General features: G+C 34.6%; 2 protein-coding genes across 2 annotated transcripts; both read right to left on the bottom strand.

The window, feature by feature from the left end:
- Positions 1–5705: 5705 nt before the first annotated feature.
- Positions 5706–7481, bottom strand: LOC133292358 (coumaroyl-CoA:anthocyanidin 3-O-glucoside-6''-O-coumaroyltransferase 1-like). The gene has a single exon (XM_061490766.1). The coding sequence runs from the start codon at positions 7479–7481 to the stop codon at positions 6048–6050; it is 1434 nt and encodes a 477-aa protein (XP_061346750.1). The 3' UTR covers positions 5706–6047.
- Positions 7482–10434: 2953 nt separating this feature from the next.
- LOC133292357 (uncharacterized) lies at positions 10435–12124 on the bottom strand. Its single transcript, XM_061490765.1, has 6 exons — positions 11827–12124; positions 11471–11712; positions 11181–11387; positions 11006–11098; positions 10807–10908; positions 10435–10719 (listed from the first exon to the last, which is right to left on the bottom strand). Exons 1-6 carry the CDS (start codon positions 12122–12124, stop codon positions 10435–10437), a joined length of 1227 nt encoding a protein of 408 aa, XP_061346749.1.
- Between the last annotated feature and the right edge of the window lie 2250 nt (positions 12125–14374).

The raw sequence follows: 14374 nt of genomic DNA, 5'->3' as shown, positions 1-14374 counted from the left end.
TTAGATCTCATATGCATTCATAGTATGTTGAAAAACCATCACTCCATATATAACTCGCTCCATCGACGGTTGTGATTAGATAATAGTGTAAATTGCAGAGGAAGATTTGGTCTTTCAAACTTTGCAGGAAGATCGAAGCAAGCAAGAAGTAAGATAGAAATCAATAATCATGTCTTCAACAGATAAGACTAAATCTTTTGTTGTTTTAAAATCATACAATCTAGGTGAATTGTAGAGGAAGATCTCTGGTCTTTCAAACTTTGCAGGAATATCGGAGCAAGCAAGAAGCAAGATAGAAATAAAAAATCATGTCTTCGTCAGGTAAGCCTAAACCTTTTGATGTTCTAAAATCATATAATCCTATTTTAAAATTATTTACATTTGATATCAGAGTCTAGATTATATGAATAATTAGGAGCCGGTGCTTTCTTTTATTTATCCTGACACAGTGCTTTATTATTGGATATGAATGAATTTTGTTTTGGATTTAATTTATTGTTTTTTCATTGTTCTCGATGAAACAAAATCATCGACATATAAATTGTGTTCAATGGTGATCTTGTTGATATTCTGTCTTTAAAAGCATCATTAGTCGAAAGTACAAGAATAGGAGACAAAAACAAATGTATGAAAGAACAAGATTGTGTGGAATATCATCAATGTAGGTGCTACTGTTCACCATGTAATATTAATATTGATGAAAAACAATGTTGCCTTTATTTGATGAAATTGACGAAACGCAAAATAATGCTGACTTTAAAAAATAAAATAAAAATTGGAACCAATTGTGTTTGTCAATTTTTATTTTTTATTTTTGATGACGAAAGTGACTTTATTTGTTTATTTGATTTGGAACTGATTGTGTTGATCAAATATATTTTTTATTATTAATTCTTCAAACAAGATATATATATATATATATATATATATATATATATATATATATATATATATATATATATATAAGTATAAGTAAAAGCTGAATAGAAGTTCCTTTTGATTATATATCTGTCTTATAGAAAACAAAATGCTATGTTATGTGTTCCTCTCTCTTCCATGTAACTGGTCATTGCAAATTGTGGTGGAAGTAACTCAATGCTATGTAGTGAGGTGTTGGTTCAATTGCAAGTTTTTTTTTTTATCTTGAACGATTTATCTAAATTGTTGTGTTATCCAATACGGGCTTGAATTTGAGGTAATTGTACAATTTTGGATATAATGATTTTGGTATCGGATAAAATGATATCATTGTTTAAATGATATCAGATATGTATAATAAGATTCATACATTAGCTCTTGATTGTTTTGGTATTGGATAGAATAGATATACTAATATACCATGATACCGAATAATATAATATATTTGAATTTAGTGTAATTTATCCATTGATTTAATTTAATTCACCCTTTGATTTATTTTATCATATTTTATACTCGAAATATCAATTTAGGAGAGAGTGTGTTAGTCAGAGTTATATATGATTTGATCTAGACTTTAGGAAAAAAATGAGTTTTCACATGATTAATTTAGAAGAAGGTTCCTTTGTTTTGGAATTGAAATTCATAATACATTGCATTTTTTATATTGGATTTAGAAGACCCTTGTTGGATATGATTGAAACCTTTCACAGATATAATTTTATGTTTGTAATTATGGGTAAATGAAAACATTTGGATAGAAGCAAATAGATTTGCTATTGGTGTTTTTGTATTTAGTTTAATACTATTTGGAATGAATAATTTAAAATAGAAGTTATTTGATGATCATGTGGGTTATATCGCATTAAACATGAATAAAAATGCATGAATCCATTTGACGAATATTTCTTCGTTTAGAGGGAAAAAAATTAATTAATGGTAATTTAAATATCAAATTATGAATTTATTGTTGTTTTGAAACTATTTACGCGTGTATTGCAGTGTGTCACGCCTGGATTGGGCGTCACCAGTCACACCTAAATTAGATGTCACCCGCGAGGCATTTACGCTTAATTTAGGCGTGACTCGTCTGGTGTTGACACGTGTCACAAAAAGTTAACAATTTCACGTAAAACTTTGAAAGACCATAACTTTTGACTCGGGTATCTGAATCTGGTGTTGACATGTCATGCAGGAAGTGGGCTCAAGGGATTAGAGGATCCTCTATGAACCTTGAGCTTACTGATGATCCTCTATAACTTTTGACTCGGATACCTTGAGCTTACTCGGGTATCCTCTAGGTTTGGGGACATCGTTTTAGGTACCCAGAGTAGTGGTGATGCTTCTAGGGGCAAGGCCCCAGCCTTGGAGTAGTGGACGGTGATGCTGATTTATTTATTATGATTAGACTTTATGATAGCATGTATAATTATTAACATGCTTAATTATCCAGTAAGGTCCTATTACGCCTTTCTGATACACCATTTTGTTGCGGTGTACCGGGCATTGTGTATTGAGCACAAATACCACGCTTTTCCAGAAATTTAGCAAATGGGCCCGGATGTTGTCCACTTTCATCATACCTTCCATAATATTCACCACCCCTATCAGACCTGACAATCTTCACCTTTCTGTCTAATTGCCTTTCAACTTCATTAATATAAATCTTCAAAGCATTTGCAGCTTGAGACTTATCATGCAGCAAATAGACATAACCATAACGTGAATAATCATCAATGAAAGTGATAAAATATTTTTCTTTATTGAAAGCATTAACATCAAACGGACCACATACATCAATGTGTATAATTTCAAGAAGCTGAGTGCTCTTTGTGGCTCCTTTCTTTGTGTGTTTTGTTTGTTTTCCTTTAATACAATCCACACAAATATTTAAATCAGTATAGTCTAAATCTGGAAGAATTTCATTATTTACCAATCTTTTCATCCTTTCTTTGGAAATGTGTCCCAAACGTTTGTGCCACAAGTAAGCAGAACATTCATTAATTAAGGCACGTTTAGTACCAACATTATGATGCAGAGTCATAAGCGTTTCAGCATAAAGATTATCAAGACATAATTTATATAATCCATCACATAAAGTACCATTACCAATCAAATGATTGTGCTTGTACAAACTGAAACTACCACTACCAAATTTAAAAGAGTATCCAGCAACATCAAGTTTGGAAATTGAAACTAAATTCCTAGATATACTAGGTACATAAAGAGTTTCACATAAATCCAAATGAAATCCACTGTCGAGAATTAAACGGTACGTCCCAACAGCTTCCACCAGAACTTTCACTCTATTGCCCATAAGGACAAACTTTTCATTTGGCCTTGTGGTTTGGGTCATAAGAAATCCCTGCATTGTATTAGAAACATGAGTAGTACAACCAAAATCAATCCACCAAGTATTATAAGGAACTTCAGCCAGGTTTGATTCATAACATACATAAGCACTAGGCTTACCTTTCTTTTCGAACCAAGCCTTACGTTTCAGGCAATCCTTTTTGAAATGCCCTTCCTTTTTACAGAAATGGCACTTCATCTTTGCATTACTTTCCTTTTTGTGGATTTTAGAAGAAGATGCCTCATTCACTTTAAGGGGTCCTCCTCCTCCTCCTTTCTTCTCATGCTTCTTTCCTTTATTCTTTTCAGCTCCTTGATGCTTTACATAATTGATGGAATGAGCTCCCTGATTCTTAAGTCTGGTTTCCTCCTGAACTAGCATACTGTGCAATTCATGCACATTCCATTTATCTTTCATGGTGTTATAGTTCATTTGGAAAGGACCATATTCAGACGGTAATGAGTTCAATACGAACTGCACCAGGAAGTTCTCATCCACAACCATTCCCAATGCTTTCAATTTTGCCGCAATGCTTGTCATTTCAATAACATGCTCATGCATAGTATGCGAACCATCAAACTTCATGGTGGTCAGTGTACTCATAAGTGTCCCAGCAAGAGACTTATCAGCTGTTTGGGAGCGTTCTTCCACAAGTTTCATCATTTCGATGGCACTTTCAGTTTGTGGAAGAGCTGACTTAATGTTGCTTGCAATGCTCATTTTCATGTACATCAAACTTAATCTGTTGGATCTTTCCCAGTTCTTAAAATGGTTCATTTCATCCTCAGTGCTTTCATCAGTAATAGCACCAGGTATCTCTTCTCTAAGAGCCATATCCATATCCATTACCCCAAGGTAAAATTTGATTTGCTCTTTCCATTCAGAGAAGTTCAGACCATTAAAAACTGCAACAGTTGAGAACATGGAATGTGTAGCAACTGGTACTGCGAGGAATAACATTTAAAACATTAATGCTTTGAGTCATACATGTCACATACTAACATAATTCACAGATTCAAATATACTAATTTCAATGCATATCAATGTTCACCTTTGGGGATCCATTAACATACAACATTAACTATAATGATGCTATATAAATTTCACATAATTTGGCAATAATGCATACCCCTATCATAAATATTTGTCATCTTTGGATGTCCAAATGTGAGAAAATATGCCAACAATACCAACATACATGTTCATTTTATAAAACAAATAATCAACATTTGGGTTGATTCCTAACTGTTCTATAATAATGAACTACAATATACCACAACATGAAAATTATTTCATACTATTCATAGCATCACAGTCATGGTAATTGAAATAAAATTCATAATATTTGAAATTAAAATAACTCTTCAAGATTTGGCCAATTTGGTGACTAACAAATCTACCATAATTAATTTCAAAATTTTAATATTTCATAGAGCCAGGATCCTTTGACACCGGTGTCAAATTTGAAGTTTGACACCTCATCTGAGAGCCGTTAGATCAAAAAAGATCAACGACTCTGATTTGTAAACATGTGACACCATTGATCTTTTTTGATCTAATGACCCTCGGATGAGATGTCAAACTTCAAATTTGATACCGGTGTCAAAGGATCCTACCTTTATTTCATAAACAATAATAAAATTAAATTTTCACATTCAATTTTAATCCAACCACATTACATAATCATTGATGGTTTAGAAAAAAAAAAATATTGTGACAGTGACATGTACTGGCATGCTTTTACAATTCAAGAATATATATCATCATTCTTTATATATACAAGTGGATTCAAAACGCCAGTATACAAGTCTCGTAAATTCAAAACCATTTGAACACGGAAACCGAGAAAATATCAATGGGCAGGAAATCTCACGCAACTTCATGCATATATATATATCCATCGAATCCCACTTCACTTTTATTTTGCAAATCGGTAACTTTGAATTGAAAGGAATGGATTTCATTTTGCAAATCGATAATATGGAAATAATGGGTTTTGTCCTTTTGTGAATTATAAAGTCAATCCAAATTTTTTCTTCAGAACTCACGATCACGACATCATAAAATGCAGTATTTGAAATATGCATTTCAAATCAATATGCAAACCGTAATATGAACGCAAAATTCAAATGATGATCGCGAAAACCGAATAATTTATATTGATCGACTTTTATTTTATTTTCAACGATGATCGTCAATTTTTTCAAAAAACCCTAGCTTTTCATGAATCAAGAGATCATGCATAATTGTTTACGGAAAATCATAAACTCTTAAACACAAGTTCTGATACCACATATAAGTTAATTTCATCAGTAATACATTTATTCACATTCAACAGTAATCATTCAAGAACATGACAGAGGATCTTCAGAATTTATGAGTTTCACTTTGATGGTGAGATTCTTTCTCTGAGTCTTTACCCTTCACTGTTCTTGTATCTTCTTTGATAGGGATAGGATACAACTATCATAGGCAGATCCCAGATAGAGCGTTCTTTCCTGTCAGAGACACTTACACAGAAAACTGACCATATAACACTTATGTAACTGCACCTATCAGCAGTTCCTCTTTTAATAACTTTCCTGTACTGTCAATTACCATTATGCCCTTTTATTAATTAAATCAACTAACACTTAATGTTATACCTGAGACACAATTAGTTTTACATTAAGGGCTCTGAACACACATCAAGCAATCAGTCTGCTTATCAAGAACTACAAGTACATATAACTTTATAAAGAACTTCGAAAGTGGAGATGGTGGGTGCTTGGATGATTCATCCACTAACTACAACATTATCAAGTTGTTCTTGCAATATTTTGAAGAAATTATTTATTCGAATCCTGTAAAGTGCCACTCCAACCTCAATTCCACCTTCTTTGTCTCTACAATCAGAAAGAGAAACTCTTCGTGCTGAATCAATATGTACTACTTCAGACTTTTTAGGCTTTCCCCACCCAAAATCAGTCTCGTACACTGCCAATTTTGGTGATCCTGCAATTACTAGTTTTGATTTACCTGGTTTCCACAATTCTCTATAATCTGACATCAAATTTTCAGCATTTCTCAAAGCATCACTCTTCAAATCTCTAACTTTCCTTTCAATAGCATTTGCTACCTCAACGACCCCATGTTCTCCCACGAGCTCACTCCTCTTCATTGCCACAATGCAAGAGGCTAGACAATTCCCAAAGTACGTTGAAGGTAATGAAAATTCAGGGAAATCACGACAATCTGCTAGAAAAACCAAGTAGCAGAGTTCATCACAGTCTTTTGCAACACAATTCCCTTTGCTCTGCTCTGATTTGATCATAGAAACCCAAATCAAGGAGCATGTTACAACAAAGGTTGATATATGCAATGTCCCTGAAGCGTAACTTGTCAATTTAAGAGAAACCCATTTCTTTAGTTTCTCAACATGTTCACGACTCAATACAAGAGTGGTGCGTACCTTGTTAGTGTAAACATCTCGCACGAGGCCTGCAAACTCCATGATTTCCGACAAAGAATGTTGTAGTTCTCTTAAGTAAATTAGCTCAAGTCCCTTTGGGTCTTTAACTATGTCTCTCTCATGGGAAGGAAGAGACAAAGAACCTTCAATGGAAGCCAAATCCCCTCTTGCCTTGCAAACGGAAGCCCAATACTTCATGAAAAGATGAAGTGATTTTCCATCCCCAGCAAGGTGGTTGAAGGCAAGGCAGATGCTGAATCCAGAGTTTGGTAGAACAGTAACTTGAATGGCCATGAGAGGGACCACACGTGTGCCATCCTCCGTAGTAAGTGGTGAAGGCAACGTGGGAACTAAGGGGTGCCAATCTCGAACGTCTTGTGGTGAATCAGATACGAGAAGGGTGAAGTCTGCGGTGGACTCTGCGACGGTGAAGAAGAGAGAGTCACCGTCTTGGTAGCGGATGTAAGGCACGTGTGGGTGTGGAGGGACAATGAGATTGGAGGCGAAGGGGAAGAAGTGTTGGAGAGTGAGGGAAAGAGAGTGTTTGAGATTGGGAAGTGCTGTTTTGAGGAAGTGATGGGTTGGATATGGAAACTCGTAGAAGAAGATGCGTTGAACAGGGTGGTGGTAGCAGTAAAACCAAGGAATATCAAAGAAAGTGAGGGGAAGAGTTGTTACGGGAAGTGAGGCTGGTGGGGGAGACACTTGACAACGCTCTATGATTGTCACTGCGTGATGATTGAGCTCATGATGAGCCATGTTTGTGCACTGTTTCTGAAACACTGAAACTGAGTCTGGTTTTGATGGTGGGAGAGCAGCCAGCCAACTTTGAATATGCTATACACTGGTCCCCATCTTGGTCAGAATATATTTGCGTAGGAATACAACATTTACCAGGAAAGAATCAAATCATTGAATATATTCTCTTATACTGTTTCTGCAGCTCACAAAACTTTTGAATGTTATGTAATTCTTTTTTTATTTCCTTAATTTGGGGCCCGCAGAGTACAACTTGTAAGCTGACAGGATGAGAATTGACCCTGATATCACAAATTTAGAGCGTACGTATTTTGTGCACTCAAGTATTTGAGTAGCGGTATTAAAACTTTCATCTCCTAATTAATTAACCAAAAATTTATTTAGAACCTGATCTCAAATGCAATTATGCAAAACAAAGTCTAACTAAGCTAAAAAAACACACAACCACCACCAAGCACATGAATCAATTGATACATGTTATTCCTGCTTATCCATTACTTTTTAAGTTTGGGTAAGAAGAATAGAAAAAAAACCACCTACTCGAAGTAAACAGTAAAACTCCATTTGAGTGACCCTATACTAAACACATCAAGAAAACCTGATCTGCAATTTTTTTAGATAACTTTATCAATATTTTACTTAAGAAAAGCATCGATTTTATCGAAATCATTTGTTATTCAATATAAAGCTACCATTCTCTTTATACAATCTCTTTTGTCGGCCACTTTTGAGATACTCATAGGGTGACTCCTTTAAAAAAATTTATCCATATCACTTCCTTTAGAAACACCTATTTTACTCTTCAAAGGATATAGACCTAACCTCTCTTACACTAATAAATCAAATATCAAAATGGTTACTGTCCCTAATCATGATTTTTGGGCCGCAGCTCATAATAATTGAATTTAACAACTAAAATATTTGACCTACTCATGTAAGTTTTAGCTGTTTATATTTCATTTATACTATAATTGATAATTATTTCGATTATTTGAACGAGATAGTATATTAAGTTATATTGGAAATTTATGAAATCAAAGTTAATTAGTTATTGGAAAGACATTTATATATACACTACAACAAACTGTGCATATAAAGGCGGTTGGTTGAACATCCAAAGGCGGTTAAAACCGCCTTAGTATGATGCAGTCGGCGGTTGAACATCCGCATCAGTTATCATGGTCGAGAAGTCAAACAAAGGCGGTTTGGGAAAAGCGTTGGAATATTCGCCAGGATTAGACAAGGGTGGTTAACCAGGCGGATAAAGTCGTCGTAGAGCATTCCAAAAAAAATGAAAAATTCATATGAAGGCGGTTATACGAACTGCCTGGTTATTCACTACAACGGTGTTTGACGTGGCGGATTTACCGGTCGTTGATTACTCTTTGGGAAAATGCAAACATTTCAATCTGGCGGTTGGTTAACCGCCTCGGTAAAAGTATTTTTTTAAATTAAATAAAATATGAAATTGTTTTATTTATTTAAAAAAGGTGAAACGTATTTATTTTAAAGTATTTAATTTATTCTTAAAAAATAAAAAATCACCACAAACTATCAGAGCAACGTATTTTTTTTAAAAAGGTAAAATTGTTTTTAATTAATTTTTTTTATATAAAAAATCCAATATTCTTTTATTCAAGACTTTATAAACATTGATGCATGGAGAATATCTATGCAAAAAGTAAACATCTTTCATTCTTTAAACTGGGAAACAGTGTGATATACATATACAGCAGAGGTCAATTGCTATACAAAACCCAAATAGATAACTAGGCAAAAAAATACCCATGTTCTATGCAAAACTAGGTAACTACTAACGTCCAAAATATACCCAGGTTATAGGCAAAACTAGGTAATTTCTAGCATCCAAAAAATGGACCTTGGTACTGCTGTTACATGAAAAACATCAAAATTTGACACTTCAATGTCAACATCCAAAAGAACCAAGTTCCATGTACAACCACTGTAATATCCAGAATACATGTCCTATGGAAAACTTCCAAATAATGCGAAATTAAAATTATGGTGGTAGGGGTGCTTGATTTGATGTTGTTGGCCCATCAGAAGGGTTATGACTAGCATGTGAGGACTTTCTGATTCCAGGAGAGCCCAACTCAACAACCTGATATAGTGGGGGGAAAATAGCATACATTAATCCATTAATGTTTTAGAAGAATGTATGTTGAGAAAAAAGAAGAAGAGAAAAGTGAGTTGGAGAATTGCAGAGACTTGTATTATTAATAGAGGCAGAGTACATGATAAGTACTGTTTATACACTTATCATGTAAAATATATCCTGACATAAGAATAACTCACTTCAACAGAACAGAAACAAATTACTTAATAGGTAAGAGAGTGCAACTGAGGAACCAAATAGTCTATACACATTATAAATCCAAGACATGTAATTATATCCCAGCAACTATATATTTCATACATACAAATACGAGAGTGAAAATTTTAATATATATACCAGAAACCATATAATCCATACAGACCAATAATCAAAGACAACTGAATATATATCCTAATAAACATAATCCATACAGAGTAATATTCCAAGACATTTTGAATAATAGTACCAGTAACCAGTATGGTATCCATACACAGAAATAATCCAGGACATTTACAATATATATAGCAGAAATCATATAATCCATAGACAGTAAGAAACGAAGACATTTTGAATATATATACCTTCAACCATTTAATCGATACACAGACAGCTTATGATATATAGTATATAATCATAGACAACTTAATATTAAAATCCCAGCACAGCAAATCTAGCATGTACAGCAAACCCGATGAAACAACATGTACGACAGAAGTACCACAGATTTTATACATTGCAATAGAACCACAGATTTTACAAAGGAAACATTAAGTGAAATATAGTTAAACTGATGGTGCAATTCGTAGAAAAGGGGTCATATACCTGATTAGATGGTAACTAACCAGCAAAAGTATGCATAAAAAGTGCCATTTGCGCTTTCAATGTGTCGATTTCTAGCACCTTGCCCTTTATAGTGTCCAATTCTTCTTTCAAGGCATCATACTCAGCTTGTGTAGGACCAGTAGAAGAAGTTGAGGCTAAACTAGTAGATGTTCTACGGATTTGGCTGGGGACCACCCCAAAACCCATGCCTCTAACGCGACCTGGGTGTTCCTTCCCAAAAACATGTACAAAAGCCTCTTGTTCAGTATTGGCTTGTTCTATCTGTGCAAGTAATTGGTCCTACATACAGGACATGAGAACCATGTAACAAAGCTCCTTAAAGGTAGACAGTAATGTAAAAAATAAATTACAATGATAATTTCATACATTTTTCAGCCTAGCTTCGTCACACACAAAATTGCCATCTCTTTTTATGTGAGAAACAACATACATCTCACCTCTGCTATATTTGCGTCCTTCTTGTATTTCCTGACATTTGGCATCACACAAAGGCCATTATTACAACTATTTACATAAGCAGAATACAATCATAATAAAAAATTAAACATGTTTTAAAAGACCATACCAGCTCCCTTTTCCTCCTTGCTAAAGTCTTTGAGCCAAGTGTATGTGGAATTGTTTGTTTCTGTCTATTTGCAGTATTGATGATACTATACTTCTGCATGTTGAATGAAAATAAATTTATTATTTTTGAATAGAACAGACAGCAACCAACAAATCTTTTTGGCATTAATCATTACCTTTGCTTTCTCACTTGTTTTATATGTCAAAAAGCTTGCCCATTGTTCCCTTGTCATGCCATTAGGGTATAAATCAAGGTTTTCCTGAAACGATTTGTCTTTTTGATATATCTCATTGGCTAGTCTCCACCTATTGTCTTTCCACTTCTTACCCATGTTGCCCATACAATAATGGTAGTGGTCATCATTATCCATAACGAATCTCTTCTGCAAGAGAAATTTGAGCCAAAAATTATACATAATAATTTAATTAAAACTTTAACATATTTTAAAATAAAAACCATTGTTACCTTAATAGTGTTGACCCAAACATCAGTCTTGTAGATGTCATCAACGTCAGGCCACCTTGCATAACTAATAGGAAATATGTTAGGGTTGCACGCAATGTGTCCCAAAAAACCACCCAATAGGCCAGCTGCCTCCCCAACAGGTTGATTCTCTTCATTCCATTCGACAACTACTCTCTTATGAGGTGGAAGTACCAAAAGATCCCGCACACGTAATCTCTCGTCATCAGCCACTCCATTATCAGCTATTACATTGTTGTTTAATGCAAGAAGAAGATAAAAACTATATTGTGAGAATATGTTAATCAAGTATAACATTAGTATAAGAATGCAATATTGGTTACAACAGATGTAGTTACCTAACACTTGAACAACCCAATACTTATTGCATGTCCTTTGGGAAGGGTTTCGTGCTCTTCGATTGGATGGCTCAGATTGACCACTAAGTGGTTCAGATTGAGCAGGTTGTGCTGTAGGTTGCGCAGTTGAAGATGCAGCAGGTTGAGGTGCAGATTGAACAGGAGGAACTTGTTGGTGGACCACCAAATCATGTGGTTGACTATTCAGTTCTTGAGTCGGTAGTAATGAGTCGGTACTAATGTGTTCTTGAGTCGTTGTCGAGTTGGTCCTTTTTGTGAACCTTTTTGTACGTACCATTGTCCTATTTACAGAAGATTGTGACAAGCACACATATATCATTTTTTACCATGAAGATACAAATCAAATTACATCATCAGTAAGACCAGTAACTATAGCATAATATTTTTTTTTGCAAAATTTAAACTGATTAAACCAACATGCTACTGTATCTTTGGTTAATTATACCTGCAAATCCAGCATGTACACATTTTGATATTCATTAAACCAGTAAAACAAGAATGTACATATATTTTAACAATACAGTTGTTGTTTAATAAACTGTTTAACACTTTAAATTATGCAGTGATGTGAACAAAAAACACCAATTATATGGTAGATACTGCACAAAGACCAAAAAAAAGTCATATGTAAACAAGTACAGTAACTGTATTAAGGAATAGTATTATCATATTTCCATTTCTTCATCATCGTTGAGATTAGCAGGCAGAAATGGATTGTCATCATCTGTGGAAGGTCGTGATAATTGTGGAGGTGTTGTGTCATCCACATCAACATTGTCCAAGTTCTGTGAAGGAAATTGGCCAGTCCATGTCATAATATCTTCACCCATATCAAACAAGTCTCTTGGCTTGACATGAATTGGCAGGGTCCAACCTTTTTCTTTCTCATCATCAACATAAAACACCATTTGAGCTTCAGAAGCTTTAATATATGGCTCATCATCATCTTTTTCACCAGTATGTATTAGTTTTGAAAAGTTAACTTGTGTAAATCCCAATTTATCTTTCTTTAGTCCTCTTTGAGTAGTTGTATCGACCCATTGACATTTAAACAAAGACACTACGAACAAACCATTGTAATTCATCTCAATGATGTCATTCAATTTCCCGTAATAAGGAACCCCACCCACATATCATCTGGCCATCTCTACTACTTGAGTAACTTCTAGTGTCAAACGTCCCATAAACCCCGCTATTTTGTGTTTTTCAGTTATTGTCTCTTTCTAAGGTCCGAAACTTAGTGCCATTTACATTATATGCACTAAACCTTCTAGCTTGGTAAAATGGACCTTTAGCAAGAGAAAGCATGATAGCTACATCTGATTCCTCAATATTGTTGATATCTACAATAATCTAGACAGACAAATGTAGTAATGATAATGTTTAGAATTTTATATAAGTTATTACTCTATAAGCATGTCTAATTCGTGAAACATTACTCACTCGTTTGGAGAACCAATCTACAAACTCTCTATGAACCCGCTTATCTATCTCCGCTTGACTTCGAGTAGTTCTCCTTAGCTGCCTCTTAACATCTGTCCTAAACTCCCTAAACAAAGACATCACTTTAAAAGGATAAAGACAATAACTTAGCCAATGAAAGGAAATTGTAAGTCAAAAACCTAGGTACTTACTCAAGATATTTTTCAACAAGTGGGCAATTGGTAAGTACATGTCTATGTGCTTGTAATCTTTCTATGTTAGTGAGATTGAAAAACGTTGTTGCACCAATTGGCTTACCTACTTTGGGAAATAATTGATCTATGCGTGTTTGGGGTTGTATGTCATCATGAGCATCATCAACACGTCTAGGTCGATTCCACCGAGTCTCAATATTGTCCAAGTACCTTGAGCAAAATGTTAGGATTTCTTGCATAAGGTACCCTTCTGCAATTGACCCTTCTGGTTGTGCCCTATTACGAACATATGATTTCAATTGTCCCAAATACCGCTCAATAGGATACATCCACCGATAGTGAACGGGACCTCCAAGCTTAGCTTCATCAGCAAGATGAACAATCAAATGAATCATGACAGTAAAAAATGAAGGAGGAAACAACATTTCCATATGGAACAGGGTTAGCACAACTTGCCTCTGTATATTATCTAATTCTGTAACGCTCAACACCTTGCCACAGAGTTGCTTGAAAAATGAGCATAATTCAATCAAAATGCTGCATACATTATCAGGCAATGATATTCTAGTAGCCAATGGTAGTAGTTGCTCCATCAATATATGACAATCATGACTTTTCAGCGTCCCACTCACTTTCATAGAATCAACATCAATGCACCTTGATATATTGCTTGCATAACCATCTGGTACAGTGATATTCCGCAATGTCTTCAAAAAAGCCTTCTTCTCTTGACTGGTCATTGTATACACTGCTAAAGGATATTTTCCATTCTGATTTGGCCAAAGGTCAGGCTTGCAACCCACTCTTTGTAGATCTCTTCGAGCATTCAAATGATCTTTTGATTTTGAGGAATCATTAAGCAAGGTGTATATGATATTGTCGCAGACATT

This window comes from Gastrolobium bilobum, unplaced genomic scaffold (genome assembly GCF_033153095.1).
Source record: "Gastrolobium bilobum isolate Gb01-03AN ecotype WA unplaced genomic scaffold, APGP_CSIRO_Gbil_v1 utg2134, whole genome shotgun sequence".
NCBI lineage: Eukaryota > Viridiplantae > Streptophyta > Magnoliopsida > Fabales > Fabaceae > Gastrolobium > Gastrolobium bilobum.
This window is presented reverse-complemented; position numbering and strand designations above follow the sequence as displayed.